We start from the raw sequence: 19,609 nt of genomic DNA, 5'->3' as shown, positions 1-19,609 counted from the left end.
GGCAGATGGAAACAGCTGGCCTTGGTGGGACCAAGGGAGCAGAATTTGTACCTCAGTGAGGAACAAGGCATTACCAGTTTTCTTAAGCAAAGACCTGCCTGCAGAAGCATTTTAAAGCATGGCTATGCAACATGAGGCCTGTCTTTAACCTTTATATAAGTTATAATGGCACTGTATTGTACTGTGTTATATTCAAGTATACCAAAGAGGAAAAGTACTTTTCAGCCAGCATGGTTGTCGTAGTAGAAAACCTGTGAAAAATATAAACTCAGTAAATTAATTTTAAGGATTAGGCTGATTTAATGCTTCATAAGTGGATGCTGGCAATATTGGCATTTTGCCTTGGTTTTCTTCGTAATAGTAGAAATGGGACAAGGCAGCGTCCTTAATCATGTACTAGAGTCTTCCTTTTTTTGCTCTACGTGATTTGGAACAAGTGATTTCCCCCCCCTCCCCTTGTATTATTTTCCTTCTGTATACCAGTTATCTCCCGTGTAAGTCACATTTCCTCTGTGCCCTCAAAGGGTAAAACCCTAACAATCTTACATGCTGGAAGGGAATGTACCAGCTGCTCCTCCTGAGGGAAAAGGCTGTTTTTATATGATTTCTTTCTTCCATTTCTTATCTCGCGGCTCACCCGCGAGTGCCCCGCCCCTGCCTCCCCCTCACGGGCCCGCGCGTGCGCGGCTGAGGCCGCCCCCCCGCCCTCCCGGCGGAGTCCTCCGCCGTCCCGGCGTGCCCCGCGCGTACCACAGAGCGTGGCGCCGGCCCCGCCGCTCTCTGCTGGGCTCACTCCGTGCGCGCGAGGCGGCGCGGCCGCGGCGACATGGCGGGCGTGGAGGAGCGGGAGCAGCACCTGAACGGCGAGCTGCCCCCCGAGCCCGAGGACAGGGACGGCGCGGCCGGGCTCGGCGCCGAGGATGGCGCCAAGAAGAAGCGCAAGAAGAAGAAGAAGGGCAGAGTGGGCCCCGCGGGTAGGAGCCGGGCCGGGCCGCGCCGCGACCGTGCGCTGACGGGCTGGGCGGTGTGAGGGGCCGCGGGCCGGCACACACCGGGCGCGGCGGTGGGCGGACGGGGGTGGCTTGAGGGTCCCGGCGTGCGGGTGCGGGGCGCCGCCGAGGCCGCTGTCCCAGCCCGTGGCAGCGGTGCGGGATAAGGGGGATACCGGCGACTCGGAGGGGGCTCGCGGTTCCCGGAGGATGCTGCTGCCGTTCGGTTGGGCCTGGGGATGTCCTCCCCGCTCCGGTGTGCGCAAAAGAAGCCACCTCTTCCCTCAGCCTCTCCTATGTCCCGGGGGAAGAAAGGTGTAAGTAAGACTGCTGTAAAAGTCGTCCCGCCTCATGGAGGCTCTGCACCCCTCCCAAGCTTTCGGAGAGAGCTGGAGCAAGTCTGGGCAAATAGCATAAAGGCGCGATGGTTTGGGTTTGTTTTAGCAGGCCATCAGTTAGCGATGATCGTGCTGCGTGTTTATAATTACCTACTTCACGCCCATATTATCTCACAAGAGCAGGCTGCTGCTATGGGAAGAAAAATTAGTTACCCTGGCAGAAAAAAGTAATCAGAAGTGTTAGGGTAATCTACCTTTATATGCAGATTTCATTAATAGCACCCGTCACAGTACTGTCCTACAGCCTTACACTTTGGGGCTGCTTTACAACAGAAGAAAGCATTAGGTGCTCAGGTGTTTGTAGGATGACTACAACATAATGTTTTTATAAAGTTTTGGAGGGTATTGATTACTAACGGGAAGCTAATGTTTTACTGTAAGTCGTACTTTAACTTTACAAACAGGACAAGAAACGGATAAAGAAATGGAAGGTGCTCTTGATGATATAGCAAAACAATTGGACAAGCAAGCACTGGAGGAGAAAGAAAAAGACGATGATGATGATGGCAAGTATAACTTACATTTTCTCTTAACATTTCCAGTTTCATCTTCTTCGGAGACTCCCTTTTAACAGACTGCTTACAGATGCCTTACTTGGTTTGATTTTGATAGGATTTCTTTTTGGAGAGGTGAGATGCAATTATCTATACTTTCTGCATTTTTGTTAATGATTTTGCTGTTGCACAGGCATACATATAAAAAATACAATGAGTACAAGCTTTGTTAAAGGTTTGTGTTTTCAAGGATCAACCTACTGAAGGGAAATGTTTAGTTTGAGATAAGGTAAGCTATAAATCATTCTCACTTGCGTTACCATGGTCAGTAGATACTTGTATTCCAAATTTTGTCTCTCTTTGGCTTAGAACAAAACATACAGAGAAAATTTTAAGGGAGCATCTTAATAGGTTTTAGAGTCTTTACCAGTGACTTGAAACCTGCTCATCTGAAATTGCAATTTTTCATTCAAATTGAATTGAGTGGAGATTAATACATAAGGAAGACACATGCTTTGTGTGTTGCATGTGCTGTGTAGCTGATTTTCTAAGCAAGAGCCTTGAAAGTGTCTGTACTGAAATCCAGACTGGGTCTATCTTTTCTGTAGGAATTGGATAAAGGTGCTGTATTTCCTTTGGTTTGATGGATGGTTCTCAACAGAAATGGATGTTTAAGAAAACACATTTCTTAAATTAGTAATTTAGTTTCATTTTTCTGAATTAGCATATAAAGTTGGCTCAGCACTTTGAGCAGTCTGCTTAGAAATCTTCTTAGTTGATTTGCTGGAATTTGTCCTTCCAGAATTTCATTTTAATGAATTGGGTATGGAAGTTTTAAAAAATTGAATCAGAGTGCCGAGACATATTAAGTAACAAATTTATCTTTGACCATTACCAATCTACAGCATCAAGTTTAATGCAGTTACTTTGCATAGAAATGTATTCTTATGGTTTGCTTGGTGGTATCTTTCAGGCTGTGGAGTTGAAATTAATGCAGTTTGTGCTTTGCCATCATTGCAACTTGAGGAAGAAGTATTGAGGAGGGCAGTGAAAACTGCATATAATGAAAAGAAATCTTAGAACTCTGAACTATTCTAATGATTTCAATCTCAGGAGAAACAACAATGATAGTTGCAGATCAAATGCTGTACTCTTATCCTTTGTACAGTATTAGCATAAAAAATGAAGTGATGCTAAGACTGAATTCATAATCTTCCCTTTTTTCCACATGTGAGACTTGGATGTGTTTTTAGTAAAACTGATGCTTTTGCAGAAAAATTAAAAACTAATTAAAGCTTTTTGAAGACAGCTGTGTTCTTGCCTGTACTGGTTCTCACTATTTGCCATCTTAATTGTGTAGTTTCAGAATTGTTTCTTTAAGACATACTGCATGAGATTAAAATCAATAAAATGCATACTCTGTTTTTTCTTTTCTTTTTTTTTTTTTTTTTTTTTTTTTTTTTTTTTTTTTTTTTTTTGTCTTGATAAGCCTGTAACTGAGTGGCCTTAAAAAGGAGACTATAACTTTTGAACTCTAGGAGAGATTAGGAAGTGCTCTTTGGATTTCCCCTTACCATGTTAAAATATGCTGATACGTAACATTTTTGCGTGATACTGTACTAGGTTGTTAAATGGCTATACCAAAATGATACAGGGTTGGACTTCTGTTTTGCAAAGATCTGAAATTGCTGTACTGGTGACAGTTTTTTTTTTTTTTCCTTAGCAGCTAAATAACCTGAAGACAAACAGAGTATTGGTCAGATGCAGTAGTTATGTTTCTGGCAGCACAGTTAGTCTGCAGCAGTCTTCAAGGACATGAAAGCATAGACAGGGTTAGTTTGGCTCACAGTTGGCAGTTTCACGTGCAGTGATGTATGAAAAAGCCACAGTATGCAGATAGCAACAGCAAAAATATTTGAGAAATGCTGGGCTTTTTTCCACTTCAGTTTAGGCCTAGCCTTTTAAAAAATGCAACAGTCACTTGATGAATGAACCTGAGTATGTTTGATTTCTTTATGATTGGTTTGGGCACTGCTCAAGGTCAAGACAAATGTGACAAAATTATCACCTTTTAAAGAAATGTATAAGCTCTGCTAAGAATTTTTGGTTGCCTATGGAATACAGATTGATGAAGAATCTGGTAGGTTGGGACTATGTTACAGATACAAAATATTTATATTTGCAATTTTTTACAGAAACTTAAATTAAGATATTTAATGCAAAAATGAGCTGGGGAGGGGTAGGAGTGACATTGCTGAAATTTGCCCCAGCTGCAGGATTACAGCACTCAAGGCTTAAAATTGCCCATGATATTGACCATCATGAGAGGCTTGAAATCTACTGACTGCAGCAGCTGGTCATTGTTTGGGTTTGGTTTTATTTTTAAATACAAGCTTCTTTATAAACACACTCAACATTGAGTGCTTTGACTTGATTCTGTAAGTTCTTTTAATTTTACTTTTTGCTGTAGTTGAAAATGTTGAAAATGTTCTATGTGTAGATGACTAGTACTTGTCTGCTTTGAAAAGAATTTGTGTTTAGGACCAGAAGGTTTAGGTAGCTGATAGCATCTGAGATACTGAGTATGAAGTAAGTAGACATTAGATGTAGTCAAATGTGAAGTCTCAGAGGGTTGTTGTTATCTCCCAGATGTGACTGTAAATGGTGTGACTGATTCTTGGTGCTGACCTGCTGTGCTCCCTGCAAACCTCCGCTGCAAACCAGTGGTGTAGATGCATAGAATGTTTTGGGTTGGAAGGGACCTTTAAAGGTCATCTGATCCAAGCTTCTGCAGTGAGCTGGGACATCTTCAGCTAGATCATGTTTCTCAAAGCCCCATTCAGCCTGACCCTGACTGTTTCCAGGGATGGGGCATCTTCCACCTCTCTGGGAAACCTGTTCCAGTGTTTGACCCCCCCTTTGTATCTCCCACATTCAGTGCTTTTGCTGAGTGTTTTTAATGACCTTCCCTGTTATCTCAAGATTAAACTTATCCTGGCCTAGAGTGCTATTATCTTTTCTTCTTTTAGGTCTTTATCTTTTAAGATGTAGTAAGTTCTTTTAGCTGAAGCATCAGAAGATGGGGTGGAAGCAGTAGTTTCAAGCTTTTTGTTAGGTGTTGTGTCTAATGCAGTTTTCTCTTATGTCCTTCAACAATTCCAGGCATCTATTTGCCTGAATTGAGAACAGAAGAATATGAGGTAGGACTTTCTGAAAATGCTTTACCTGAGCTCTCTCTGTTCCCTGTTTGGTAATATGTTTGTTGTCAACTTTCAAAGGTATTTTCTTAAGTGTGTGTTTGGTGTAGGGACTGAAAATGCTGATGGTTTGGTGCTAGCTTCTGGATGTTGTCTTTTAATCCATTACATTCTGCTGTTAGAGAAGTATTTCTAGATAACCCAGATACTTTTACGTTTTATTCAAACTTCTTTGGTTCTTTTAAGGTTATTTTATATTCAGCTGAGCATTTTCTTTCCTCTAGATGGAGAGGCTGAAGGAGATGGAGCAACTGGGAAAAAGAAGAAGAAGAAGAAAAAGAAGAAAGGACGTAGGTATCAAGCACAGAAATACAGACTATGTGAATATTTGGTATTAAGTTGTGCAGGTGCTGTTCTTGCAGCTGAAACAAATTTAGGGGTGCAGTTTGTGCTTGTAGGCTGTCTGGCAGAGTTGTCTTCTTTCTTGTATCCCTGCACATCATTGAAGGCATTCATTGGCTAAATATAAAGTCTTATGAGGGCATTGTGATACAGTGTTGTCTTGGTAGAAGCCCAGATTGCAGTTAAGGGGATCTTAAATAACTTCTGCTGTTTAACTTTTATGGTTGATATAAGATGGTTGTATTTCAAGAGTCCCTTGTGTAACACTTCCTTAAATTATACTCAACAGCTAAGGTCCAGACAGATCCACCTTCTATTCCAATATGTGATCTATTTCCCAGCAATGTATTCCCAAAGGGAGAAGAATGTGAATATCCACCAACACAAGATGGGTGAGTGTTTTGAAATAAATGCTTTTATTTTGATGTGGTGAAAAAAAAATTGATGTACAATTAAATGGACAAAGTTAGTCATGTGCTTTGGGTTTTGTCCTTTTTTTCTTTAACTGGGTTATCCAGGAACTCAATGAATACAGGTCTTCAGGCCAGAAATGTTTCTTTCCCTACCCTTTTATTTAAGGTGTATCTAGTATGAGCCGAATTGGCATGAGGCAGGGGGCCCTCAAGACCCGGGGTACCAACAGACTTTCAGTAGGCAGCTTGTAAGAAAAACATTGTGTGAATTAGACGTGAATGAAGGTTTAAAGTTCAGGGAGGTGAGACACTATTATACAGCAGTTTTGTGACCATTGAGATGCCAACTTTTTGTTGCTTGTTTTTTGGTAGAAACGTGTCAGTCTCTCCATTTAATTTAAAAGCCTACATGGTATATTCTGTACTTTGCTTCACTCCCTTGGAATGAATATATAGTTATTGTAACCTCACTTGTTTTTGTAAACATTGTAAAATAGTGATGTGGGAATAATGTGCAATTACACTGAACAAGTAACAGCTTCCAGTGGTTCCAGAGATCTGCACCCTTATGTTTTTATGGGAGGCAACTGTTTATGCATTGTTAGGGCATACCCACTTGAACGAGTTTTCCTGATTTTTTGTTTGCCTGTGTGAAGTGTTGTGGAAGGTCATATTTTACCTGGGAAAGACACAGGATGTGTGGCATAGAATTAGCTTGAATTGTATGCAAACTTGAATGAAAGGACAAAGCATTACTGAAAACGCTGAAACTTCCCAGGAAATATTGAATCAAAGCTCTGGAAAAATAGTTTAAACCAAAGAGAGAGAGTAGGTAAATATTAGTATGTCTGAAAGCATTGTCTAGTTTTCAATTACTTTTTCTTCCAAATGAAATTACTTTGAAGTGTTGTTTTTTTTTATTGGTTATTTAAAGCCAATGCCTGTTTCTCATAGAACATAAGTAAAACGAGTAAGAGTCCAGTACCCTTTATAAATTGTGTTCAGATAATATGGTTTCATTTTTATGAGATGAAAATTTGTTTTTAAGGAAGCTTTTTCTTTTTCAACTTGAACACAAGGTGTACTCCTATTTATTTATAAATTGATGCCTTGTCTGCATGCACAAGATCAGCACACTAATGAAGAGCTTGCACAGAGTAGTTCTGACAGGCTGATTCAGGACTGATTCTTTAATGTTTTAGAGTTAAGCATTTAACATGTAGCATCTTCATAAGAATATGGTTTAAGTAAACCAGGAATGGATAATAAACAGCTTAAGCATGCGAATTAACAAATTATTAACAAATTATTAACAAATAACACACTATTTTTACACCTCTCCTACATACTGAGCTCTTGAAGATTAAAATATTTGCTCTGGTTTAACTACTATTTATTGGAAAGAAAAAGGACAAAAGCCATAAAAACAAACCTCCTTTCATAAAAGGGTTTAAGTGGGGCATCTTTTCTGTACTGTGATGTTATGCTGTGGAGGAAGAATATGAGCTTCTGAGCAACTTCAAATAGTTTCTTCATGTAATGTGCTTAAGTAAATATATGCTTAGAGTTCTTCCTAATTTAAATATTTAAATTTTACTATGCTACTTAAGTATTTCCCCATATAAGCAACTACTTAAATTAGTAGCTGACTTTAATGCCAGGATGTGTCATATTCATGTTTCATATTCATGAGTAATAGCTTCATTTTATATATTGGTGGAGCATTTTTGTGGCATGTCATCTTCATGCTGAGGTCAGTAGGGTTTTGTCTTTGATATTTTTAAGAGTTCCACTTCTATTCTTAACTGTTGATGTAATTTGCTTTCTAAAGTTACCTCTCATCAACCTACAATTGTGTATTTTGTGTGAAGTTCAACTATAGGTGGGTGTCATTTAAATGTCAGCAAAAAAAAGAGGCAGATAATCAATACTTCCATAGACAGCAGACTAACAGGTTTAGCACTTTTATATCTCCAATTTGAGTTTTTTTTGAGCTTCTGGTTTTTCTTGAAGATGTGGAAATTTGAAATGATACAACTGGGAGGGCAGAAAATAAATAAGCAAGACATCATGATATACTAGTTTTGTTAAGAATTAAGGAATTCTTGACCCTGCCTACTCGTTTCTGCCTCTGCTGTTACAGAGTCACAGACTGGTTTGCTTTGGAAGGTACATTGAAGGTCAGCTAGTTCCAATCCCCCTGCCATGGGCAAGGGCACTTTCCACAACTTCTCTGGGCAACCTGTTCCACAACACCCTCACAGTAAAGGATTTCTCCCTAGCTTCTAATCTAAGCAGACCATCTTTCAGTTTATAGCCATTACTCCTTGCCTTGTCACTACATGACCCTGGAAAAAAGCTCTCCCTTTTAGGTTCTGGAAGGTGCTATTTGGTCTCCCCAGAGCCTTCTCCAGGCTGAACGGCCCCTACTCTTCTCAGCCTGTCTTCATAGGAGTGTTACAGCCATCATCATGGTGATCCTCCTCTGCACTCACTGAAACAGTTCCACATCTTTCTTATGTTGAGGGGCCCACAGCTGAATGTATACTCCAGGTGGGGTCTCACAAGAATGGAGTAGAGGGACAGAGTCACCATCCTTGACCTGCTGGCCACGCTGTTTTTAATGCAGCCCAGTGTATGATTTGGCTTTCTGGGTTGTGAGTGCACATTGCTGGGTCATGTGGAGCTTCTTTCCACCAACACCCCCAAATCCTTCTCCTCAGAGCTGTTCTCAATCCATTCTTTACCCGGCCTGTTCTTGTATGGGATTGTCCTGACTGAGGCTGCAGAACCTTTCACTTGGCCTTGTTGAACTTCATAAAGTTCACACAGGCCCATCTCGAGCCTCTACTGGTCCCTCTGGATGGCATCCCTTCTCTCCATCATGACTGGGTTATCTGGGTGAAGATAATATGGGGAAATTATTTTCTGGAATTCTTTGATCACTAGAGTCTAGTTTACAGCATGATCCTGTAAAGATTTGTGCTAATGAAAACTGCAGGCTGTGAACTGGAGTGAAAAGCTGGACAAAATGGCTTGGAGTAAGAGTTGAATTTCTTCAGCTGGCATGTGGCAGGCAGCACATTAGGAAACTGTCAAAAGGTTGTTAGTCCATGTATCTGTTGGAGGACTTGATGTTTAGTGTGAGGCCTTTATCTGACCATCTGATTTTTCATGTGTCCTGAAGTGCTTAGACCTAGCAGAAATTCTTGTTGCCTCCCTTCCTGAGCTCCCAGGTGACAGTAGTGCAGCTTTATCAGCAAAATGCTTTGGGTCTGATAGTGTTTTTACATGTAGAGGCAGTTCTGTCCCCCAATTGACTTGCATGAGGTGACTATATGCTGAAATACCGTAAGACAGAGTGAGGATGGCTTCTTGCCAGTTTGCTGGAGTTTGCACTCAAGTCTGTGACAGATGGCAGAGCAGCTGCCCAGACTCTGTCAGCAGTTCTTGCTACCAAGGGGTGTTCGCTGCTGGAATCCAGAACAGTCTGAAAGGATCCTTGAGTCTGTGTCCCCAGTGTTTCTCTGCAGTGCACCTTTTCATCTTCAATGACTACTGTGCTGGCAGAAGTCCAGGTTTCTAGTGGCAGTGTGGGGGCCCAGGTGTTGCAGCCCATTGCTTTCTTCTTCTGGTAGAATTTGCCAGATTGAGGCAAATTATAAGAGTAGTATGTGTGATGCTTGTTGATGGAGCAATAAAACCACTCATAAAGGTAAATGGGATTTTTCCTTTGCACTTTTGTATGAAAAGGAGCAGAAGGTTCAATGGAAACAATAAAAAGGGTCTCAAAATATTTTGCGTCCTCTGATCATCCTGAGAAAGATTTATGGAATAGCCTCTTATCCCCCTCTATGTTTTCAACTCTTGAAATACTCAGTATAAATATATATGCTTACAAATTTATATATAAGTATATATTCTTAGTTCAAAATGCAGCAAAACTGTAGGGCATAGTCTCTTGGCACACTTGTACCTGTTTTTTGGCTGTAAAGAAAACTCAAAGTGGAGCTAAGTTACATGTTTATGAAACAGGTAAGAAGCTACACCTTTGTATTTCAAAAACTAATCCTTTGCACTCTGTGTACTCAACTGCTTGCGTAAAATCAACTTATTTGCATTAATTTCTCAGTTTGATAACCAGTGTATTTCTTTGGTCACTCCACCACACATTTTGTTTTAATGCCCATCTGCCAGCATGTGTAGCTGTGTATTGTTCTTAGTAGTTTTTGTCTTGTATAGCATGTACAGAGTTCTTTGAGTCATCACTAGGGTTTTTTGCTCTATTATGTAGCTGCAGCTTCACCATTTGAAGGGTTATCTCTACTTTGTAGTCAGAGTAGTCTTGTAGCTAAGTTCTTATATTTGTTGGTGTACTTAAATTATGCTTGTTTGCTTTTATTGAACCTTAGATGCATTGGATTATTGTGTAATGCAAAATATATTCAAAGCTAATCTTATACTTAATCCTATATTAAAAAATATTTGTGTGTTTGCTCTATGAATCTACCGAAGAGCCACTATGAGTGGTGCACTCCCATAACAAATATTAACTCACCATTCAGCCCATTTAGAAAGTAACATTCTGGCATGTGTCATAGTTACCATGGACTGTGTTTGGTGTTATTACCTACATATTCTGAGCATGAATGAAAATAATACTGAACCTGCAAGCTCTTAAATTTTGAAGATGCTTATTGTCTGTGTCAGCAACAATTTCTGGGCCAAGCAGCCACACTAGAGTGCTGAGGTTCATCTCAATACAGGAGCAATGCTATCTGAAAGAATAAGATTGTGAAAAAGTAAACTTTTTGCATGAGTAGAGCCTGTTGAAGCTTTTTGCCTGGCTAAACTTGAGGTGGAATTGGAGGCATTACTATGCACTTTACATGCCTGTTCTGTCTCCTTGAAAACTGGGGCATCTGTCAAGCACCCTGCTTGTCTGGGCCTTTGGTAGGATGTCACTACCTTTCACAGCTGCTAGTCTGTGGTATTGATAGTTTTGGGTTTTTTTATAAGCTTCCTTTATTCAGAAAATCGTATAAGTCAGGATCTTTTGTTATACGAGGGAATGTAGACTTGACTGGTTCATAAACACTTTGCAGGCTTTAGACAGAAGTTGTAATGACTGCTGTGATTACAGTAACTTGTGTGAAACATTTCCTTTATTTTTAAGGCGAACTGCTGCTTGGAGAACAACTAGTGAAGAAAAGAAAGCACTAGACCAAGCCAGTGAGGAAATCTGGAATGATTTTCGGGAGGCTGCAGAGGCACACAGACAAGTGAGGAAATACGTTATGAGCTGGATAAAACCTGGAATGACAATGATAGAAATCTGGTGAGGACATACATTTTCTGGAAAACCTCTGCTGTAGATTTTTCTTCATTTTCCAGAGGGGGAGAGATTTAGGCTCAGTTTTGTGTGCTTAAATCACTGTGTAATGAGTGTTGGGGAGATTTGTGTTTGAAGTACACAAGCAGTGTTGCAAATTATTTCTTTCGAGCTTCCTCTTGTATTTTTAGATTATGCATCTTTACAGGGCCTGGGATTATACTGAACTTTTTACTAAGCTTTCCAGGATGTTCACTTACTTTGATTATATGCTTCATTTAGATTTCAGTGCCTTTGCTACTCTGCAGCAGTGCTGGCAGAAGCAGCAATAGCAGTTGCACTGCTGCTGCTTGCCAGAGTTGTCATGAAATGCCATGTGGACAGTGCGGGTGCAGTTTGTGCCTGGGACTGGGCAAAGAGGCATAAAACCTGCATGGTTGTGTGTTCAGTCCAGGGCAGGAAGGTTTTTGGACTGTGTTTAGTCTTCACTGACTGGCTGATGGTGGAAACACAGTGGGTTTTTATAATTCTCAGTTAGTAAGAAATAACCGAGCAAATGGATTCAGATGAACGTGAATTTGATTAAGGTTAAAGAAATAATTAGCCTGGACTGATTTTTGTGACTCTTCCAACTATTACTTTTCTGTTCTTCAGTTTATCTAGATTGAATGTCTACTGTCCAAGTACTGCACTGATCCAGAACAGTTTAGCTTCCAAAATCAGGTGCTTTCAGCCTGGTGTGACTGAGGACTGTGCTGACAAGAGTAGGATAGTGAGAAAGCTAATGAGAGCTGATCCCCAAGGTAACTGTGCAAGGATAACAGAAAGACATAATATAATATGAGGGAAAGTAGAAGGAAGGCAGCTCACTAGTCTGGGTGAAACAAATCTATCATAGTGAATTACACAGTTTGAGTGTTTTAAGCAGTCATTTTCTCAAAATATGACTATTCTTCCTAAAGTACCTCAGACTATAGGGCCTTGCTGATCAAAAATAAGCTCTCTTTTTTCATACTTCTCTGGCTTTCTTAAAATCAGAGTTTGGTGCACTGCAGTGAGCTGCAGTTTTCCTCATTCACTGACACTGAAGGAGAATGCACCGGTGGACATGTATTTGTGGATTTGCAAAAGCTAGCATCTTGAGATTAGACAAAAGCCAAAAAACAAACGGTAGTCTCACAAGGTTTTGTTTTGTCCTCATTATAATTCAGGTTTTTTTAAAAAGGTCCTTTTATAATCAAAGGTTTTTAAAAAATAAGAGGCTTTGCCTCCTTTTTTCCACCTCCTTTTAAATCACTGTAATTGTAAAGAATGCATTGCATTTGCCTAAACTTTGGTTGTCTAACCTCTGCTTCGCAGGAAGAATGGGTTAAATGTAATTTGTAAGGGTAATTATTTTAAATTTAGACTAAAAACAATAGAGAAGGACTCATTTTTGCCCAAGAAAGGGTAGAGGAAACAACACAAAGAACGGAGGATTGTTGTGTTGTGCCTGTGTTTTTCAGCCTAGGGTTGTGTGTCTGCTTAGCATACAGATAGTTTCATCTGACATAAAAATATCTGCTTTAATATTTTTCTGAGGTTTTGCTCTTGCATTGATTTATTTGAAGTCATCATAAGAAGTACTAATGACAACTCCTTTTTTTTCCTTCTCCCTCCCCTCTGCCTTTTAGTGAAAAACTAGAAGACTGCTCACGTAAGCTGATAAAGGAGAATGGTTTAAATGCAGGTCTTGCATTTCCTACGGGGTGTTCTCTGAATAATTGTGCTGCCCACTACACTCCCAATGCTGGAGATCCAACAGTCCTGCAATACAATGATATTTGCAAAATAGATTTTGGAACACATATTAGTGGTTAGTTTTCATTTATTAATTAAAACTTTGAGAATGTTCTTCGGTGCGGATACTATGAAGCTAACTAACTTCTGCTGATTTCAGGTCGTATTATTGACTGTGCTTTTACAGTCACATTCAATCCAAAATATGACAGACTATTACAAGCTGTAAAGGATGCCACAAATACTGGAATAAAGGTATGATCATTATGTAAGTAATTTGCAAAGTCTTTTTTAGTAAATGTTGTGATTATTTTCCATTTATATTTGCACTTTATTTTCAGTGTGCTGGAATAGATGTACGTCTCTGTGATGTGGGAGAGGCCATACAAGAAGTTATGGAGTCTTATGAAGTTGAAATTGATGGCAAAACATACCAAGGCAAGTTCTTTTCTTTGTATAGGGATAGTTGTTTTGGAAATATGTATCTGTATGTAGATTTGTACAAATATTAATCTTGATGTAGGATATTGAAAAGACTTTTCTGCCAGAAGTGTGGTATGAGTCTTGCATAAATAACATGTTTATGGCTGGCTTGCCTTTCCTTTGGAGAAATGTTCTTGGCTTGTCCTTCCAAGTATTATATCTTTAACAGATAAGATGAATGCTAAACAACAATTTTGAACTGTATAGATAATTTGATACTTGCTGTTTTGCTTATTAATAAGGTTTTATTGCTTTTGTAGTTGCTGCTTTTTAATAATGAAGCCTTTCTAAAGCATACAAAACTGACTTGTTTCTTGGCTGTTCTTTATACAAGATATGTGGATGGTTCTGTGGTTCCTCTGCAATATGACGACTCACTAACATACTTGTATGTGGGGTAACAAACCACATTGCTGTAAAGGCTTTACCATTTTGGTAATTAGGAAATTGCCTGTAATATTGATGTTTTCTTCCAAAGTGAAGCCAATTCGCAATTTGAATGGACACTCCATTGGGCCATATAGGATACATGCAGGAAAAACAGTACCCATTGTGAAAGGAGGAGAAGCCACAAGAATGGAGGTGAGTTCTTATTCTTTCTGTTAAATTTCTCCAGTATAATTGCAAGAATAGCATTTCCTGTGAACTTTCAGTTTGTAGTTTTTATGGACTTTGTGAATTCCAGTTGCAGTGGAATAACTGCTGTACTGTGTAATGCTCCTGTACAGGAGTAGTTTTGTCTCAGTGGCTTCTTCATTTTAGCCCTGGAATGTTCAGGTATCTAACACTTCCTGAAATTGAAGCGCTGGAACCCTGCTATTTAAAAAACAAACCACCAAACAAACAAACCCACCACTGTTGAAATCTGAATGCCATAGTAATACTTACTGAAACTCCTGCATATTTATGTCTCTGTGTGCATATGTTATTAAATGGAGCACTGGAATATTGCATTTAGGAGCATGGAAAAGGACAGAAATTAATATTTAGGGGTGAACTGGCATTCAGGAAATCAGACTTTTCCTGAATGACTTGAAGATTATTCATTCTCCTTGTTTTTCTTCTGTAATGAAATCTTCTCTCACTCAGGTAATTCTTCATAAATACATCCATAGTGTAGTTTTGGATAACTTTTTGTTAGTACTGTTAGATATGGTTTGTTTTTTTAAAGCTTCCAGTGCAGTTTTATCTCTGCAGATACAAAATAATTAAATGCATTTGTAATTAATTTGAGAGGTTAGTTGAAAGATGTTGTTTGGATAGTGTTCTGGAGCAGGGGAAGGGTAATGGCTGTACATGATGTGACAAAGTAGCAGCTGGGAAGGAAGTATTCAAACATGGAACCTGAGATTTAGCCACAATTTTCACTGAAGCTCTTGTTCTAATGAGATAAGATTTAAAAGATGGGTGATGAGACAGGAAGCTTTCAATTTCGTTCTGAGCCTCATCATTAATGATCACCACTAAGTCTGTCAGGACAGATAAGACTTGTAAGAGCTGAATAGGCACAGGTGTGGCCTGGACAGGATTGTTTTTTGAGGTAGCCTCACTTTCATCACCCAAAACTTATATCATAGTTGTTGACCTATGATGTGCACAAAAACGAGTTTGAACTATCATCTTACCTATAAGACTGTGCAAAGGGACTAAGAGTATTGGAAAAGGAAGCTAGAAGAACTTGTGTGTTCTTCTTAGTTTGACTGAGTTAATGGTTTGGTTTTAGGAAGAAGACATTTTTTAATTTATTTAGCTTCTGTAGGTTACTTGGGACACAATCCTATATCATTATACACAGTGAGCTTGGCAATGAAGAATGTGGAGCGTAGCCAAGGTCTTACTGTACTGCACTAATTACAGTATCAAACTGCAATGAGATTTTTGTGACTAAAAGAGCCTCTGATGATCCTTATTCAGAAAAAGTGGGTGTTAAGTGAAACTTGTGGCAGCACTGTGTGTGGGTTTTTGAGGATTTGTGGTTTTTTAATGAGTTAGTTGAATTTTCAGAGACATCTTCAAGACTTTGTCTTGAATTTGAAGCCTGTGTTGCTGCTTTTCATATGACTTCTTATTTTGGGCTTGTGACTTCAAAAGTAGCTTAATGCAATAAACAGTACAACTCATAGGGTCCCTCTGTGTTTCATGCCCCAGCTTGTTAAGTCCCTGTCACAGTCCTGCTGTTAAGGATGTTTGAATGCACGTGGCAGAAATGAGTCTGTATAATGGCATTTCAGTATGTTCTTGGCTAGAATTCTGATAATGCCCTTGCAGATACATATCACGTTCATTTCTTGAAGAAAGTCATCTTGTGGAATGGAAATGAGCAGGTTAAGGGTTTATACTAGCACCTGTTACCAGAAAATTCTTGCAGAAATTGGGCAGAAAAGTTCATCAGTGCAGTAAGTGTCTGTAATCAACATGTATTTGCTATGTCTAAACTATACATTTCCTAGGACTTGTATCTGAATAGCACAGAAGTACTTCCAGTTAACAAATGTAGTTTCTTAGCTATGTTAGATGTATGCCTTGACAATGCTTAACTGCAAGGGCTTTGAGAAATTTAGAGTAGAAACATGGTGATGCTTCTGGCTTGAAATAAAATGGTACTAATGTAAACAGTTGATGCTTTGAAGATAGCTGTAATTCTTACTGTGTGAAAATCTCCATGTGGAATTTTTTTCTACATTGATTTGGCGACTTGATCTAGTAATATTTAATTACTTGTGTTCAGAAGTTGTGATACTGAGATACTGTATCAGAATGACATGTGACATCTTCATAGTGCAACATGTTCCTTTTTTCTCTCCTTAGGAAGGAGAAGTGTATGCTATAGAAACCTTCGGTAGCACAGGAAAAGGTGTTGTTCATGATGATATGGAGTGTTCTCATTATATGAAGAACTTTGATGTCGGGCATGTGCCAATAAGGTTGGATTTTGCTGGTGTATTTTGATAGAGCTACCACCCCTTTGGGATTCAAATTTGATACAAAGCATGTTCTTCAATTGTTAATAAGGCTGTCAGAGGACTCAAAGGGCAGTACTAGCAGTATTGTTACAAAATACAGTCCCATTGTTAACATGGAACAATACAGAATTATTTCCAAGGAACTGAAAATTGAGAAAATATCTTTTCAGAATTCTATGTTGTTTTTTTTTAGCAATCTTCCTACTGTTATTTTTTCATGATTAGTAATATATATATATTATATTCTGTATTCATCTGTGTATTAAATATATAGTGGCATTTTTTAGTCAATATCTGTACTGTGGTTGTGTGCCACAATCTTTGTCTTACTGCTGTTTCCAGAATCTGTTAAGCTATTCACACTGTGTTTTATTTTATGGATATTTTGAGAGTTTTGAGTTCCTGCTTTAGTGCATTGCTATGAAAGGAAGAAATCACTCATTTTTAGTTTCACTAGATGTTCACTCGGGCATTTCTAGGAGTGCAGCATATTATCTGAAGCGAAGACTTTTGGAAACATGGCAGGCAGACTTGCTTTTCCATAGCACATACTAGGAACGTGAGAGGGGGTGGGAAGAATTAGACTAAAGATGGCAAAGGGAATGTTTGACTGCAAATAAGCTTAGTTCTTAGTAGATCTATAAATACATAGATTTAATGTCTGTGTATTGTAAGAAGTATGAATAAAAAGCTTACTGAGTATTTGCCTTTCAGAAGTGAAAACTCAGCATTTTAAACCACCAAGCTTCTGCCAGAATTAATTCAGATTACTGATCGCTCTGGATCAGGAATAATTCTGGTTTTCTTTATAAAAGAAAATTTTATTTTTTTAAGAGCAAGATTCCTGTCCCTTTGTTTAGTTTAGCTTACAGATAAGTTCACAGTCTGCTTTGAAAGATTTGCAGGAGGAGAGTACTTTATTTTCCAAGGAGAACACATGATGTAGAAAGACATCTCAAGTCTAGGCAGTCTGAAAAGACCTTGCGGTCGAACCTTATTCTTAATTGGTGCGTTTTATTTCTGTAGTGAGTGCGTGCTGGCGATACCTCTTTCTTCTCCCACACATTCTCGTTTGTTCTTTTTTCCTTCAAGGCTTCCAAGAGCAAAACACTTGCTAAATGTTATCAATGAAAACTTTGGTACTCTCGCCTTCTGCCGCCGGTGGCTGGATCGCCTGGGGGAGAGCAAATACCTGATGGCGCTGAAGAACCTGTGCGACCTGGGCATCGTGGATCCGTACCCGCCCCTGTGCGACATCAAGGGCTCCTACACGGCGCAGTTCGAGCACACCATCCTGCTGCGCCCCACCTGCAAGGAGGTCGTCAGCAGGGGGGACGACTACTAACTCACAGCCACCTCAGCACCTTTGTACTCTAGGCTTTCTTGGAACGTACTATACCAGAATTAATTTGCAACACATTGGCTGTTTTAACAGTGGACCGATGTTAATACTTTCCGTATTTGGAAAGGAAGCAGTTTAATCTAAGGCAAGTCTTCTAATTGTAACTAACCACGGAAAAAGCTTTCAGGCCTTTAGAAATATTTCAAAAGTTACTTATTTTTTCTGTTCAGGGAAAGATGTGCTATAAAGCTCAATTTTTAGTTTGGAATGAGTTATACATTTTGTTCTGAACATTTATGATAAAAGATGCTTTTCAAATATTTATATGACCGTATTCCTACTTGAATGCTTTGAATGACTACACCTGATCTCTGTGCCCCAGTCCTCTATGATATTGCCTTTTAAACTTCCTGAAATCCATTTTGTAAAAAATAAAAGATAAATTTTCAAATCTGAAAATATATATACTTTTTAGAAGTCTGGTTATGATTCTGGTCAGGAGTCCACTGGGAAACTGCTCTATTAAATATTTTACAAACTTGATTTGCCATTTCTTGTCTTGAAACTGGACCTTGTCTTAACACTTCCTATAAAACTTGGCCTTTCATGCTTGTTTAAATAGTCTTGTCAGTGGTGGGATACAGGGCAAGAAGTCATCAACACTTTACAAGACAAAATGTGACTACTACAGTACAGGTGTGTGTGGCAAAGGTTTTGAGTGTGCCAGTCTTTTATCTATATTAGAACATGTCAGATGCAGCTGGTGGTCTCTGCTGGTGCCATCAACATCCAGCTTCGGGCTGAAGTCAACTCAGATTTAGTGTATGTGCCTACAAAGTCTTTGCTATTGTCATGCCCTCGTGCACAGACAAGGAAAGCTATTTTTGAGTGTTAAAAGTTACTTCATGCAGACAAAATAATCTGGAGTGTTTGATGTTTTCTTGACATAAAAAGTCATTATCTGACTTCCTGCTGCTGCAGTGAAATCTGAGTGTTGAATCTCATTTGTACAGGTAAACTAAATCCTGTGCCTCTGCAGGTCTGTATGCAATGGGTCTTCCAATACTGTATCTTTACGTCATTACTTGCATTTTAAAATTTTCAGTAGGTACTGGTGATAAAGATGACAGCTGTTAGTAGGTCAGTAACAGTGCCTTAAATGTTTAGGAAACAAGACACTTCACCTGCTCCTTTATAGTCACAGCCTGTCTCTGTAGAAGAGTTCATGTTAGCTTAGAAATACCAGTTCTCTCCTGTCTTTGGGTAAAAGCTGGTTTTTGTCCTTTCAAACTTGATTATGTGAGCTGCAGTTTACAGGGGAGCAGTGTCATGTACTGCCTACAGTTTAATAGTAATAGACACTGGTGGGGTTTTTTTCCCAATTACAAGTATTTTTTAAATTTGGTACTGTTTGAACTTGCAGAAATGGGATACTGAAATGTGTATTTCTGCTGTTGCTGTTTGGGAATCTTGGCATCCTAGCAATGAATTTTAATTTATGCAGCTGTGTGGTTATGTGTGTCTCAGCTTCCCAAGAAACAGCAGCTAGTGTAGGTGCTTGTGCATTGCAAAGTGAAAGCTGGCACTGGAAAGAATCTGTGGTGAGTGGAGTTGCTGGGTACATTGCTGCTGCTATTTTTATTTATGCCAACAAGAGCATACTCTTCCGCACTTCTTGATGTGATACAAGCAGATTCTTGCGGATTCCAGCTCACCTATTTTTGTACCAAGTCTGCTAGAAACAAGCAAGACAAATCTGTTTCAATTCTCGCCTGCTTATTGGCAATTTCCAGACTTTTCTCTCTAGAGGGTGCCTG

At 39.3% G+C, this 19,609-nt stretch overlaps 1 protein-coding gene across 4 annotated transcripts; it reads left to right on the top strand.

Moving 5' to 3' along the window:
- The first annotated feature begins 762 nt into the window (after window positions 1–762).
- On the top strand, window positions 763–18,335 carry METAP2 (methionyl aminopeptidase 2). 4 transcript variants are annotated; one of them, XM_062492371.1, is made up of 11 exons: window positions 763–957; window positions 1,778–1,893; window positions 5,363–5,428; window positions 5,770–5,872; window positions 11,070–11,231; window positions 12,899–13,080; window positions 13,165–13,259; window positions 13,346–13,442; window positions 13,966–14,069; window positions 16,296–16,411; window positions 17,543–18,335. In XM_062492371.1, exons 1-11 carry the CDS (start codon window positions 827–829, stop codon window positions 17,793–17,795), a joined length of 1,425 nt encoding a protein of 474 aa, XP_062348355.1. In that variant the 5' UTR covers window positions 763–826; the 3' UTR covers window positions 17,796–18,335. The 4 variants fall into 4 exon arrangements, with proteins under 4 accessions (XP_062348355.1, XP_062348353.1, XP_062348354.1 ...); XM_062492369.1 differs by having other exon boundaries at window positions 763–974; window positions 1,792–1,893; XM_062492370.1 differs by having other exon boundaries at window positions 763–980; window positions 1,792–1,893.
- Window positions 18,336–19,609: the final 1,274 nt, after the last annotated feature.

This window comes from Cinclus cinclus, chromosome 4, assembly GCF_963662255.1.
Source record: "Cinclus cinclus chromosome 4, bCinCin1.1, whole genome shotgun sequence".
Lineage (NCBI taxonomy): Eukaryota > Metazoa > Chordata > Aves > Passeriformes > Cinclidae > Cinclus > Cinclus cinclus.
Note: the sequence above shows the minus strand (reverse complement) of the source record. Positions and strands in the feature narration are given on the sequence as shown.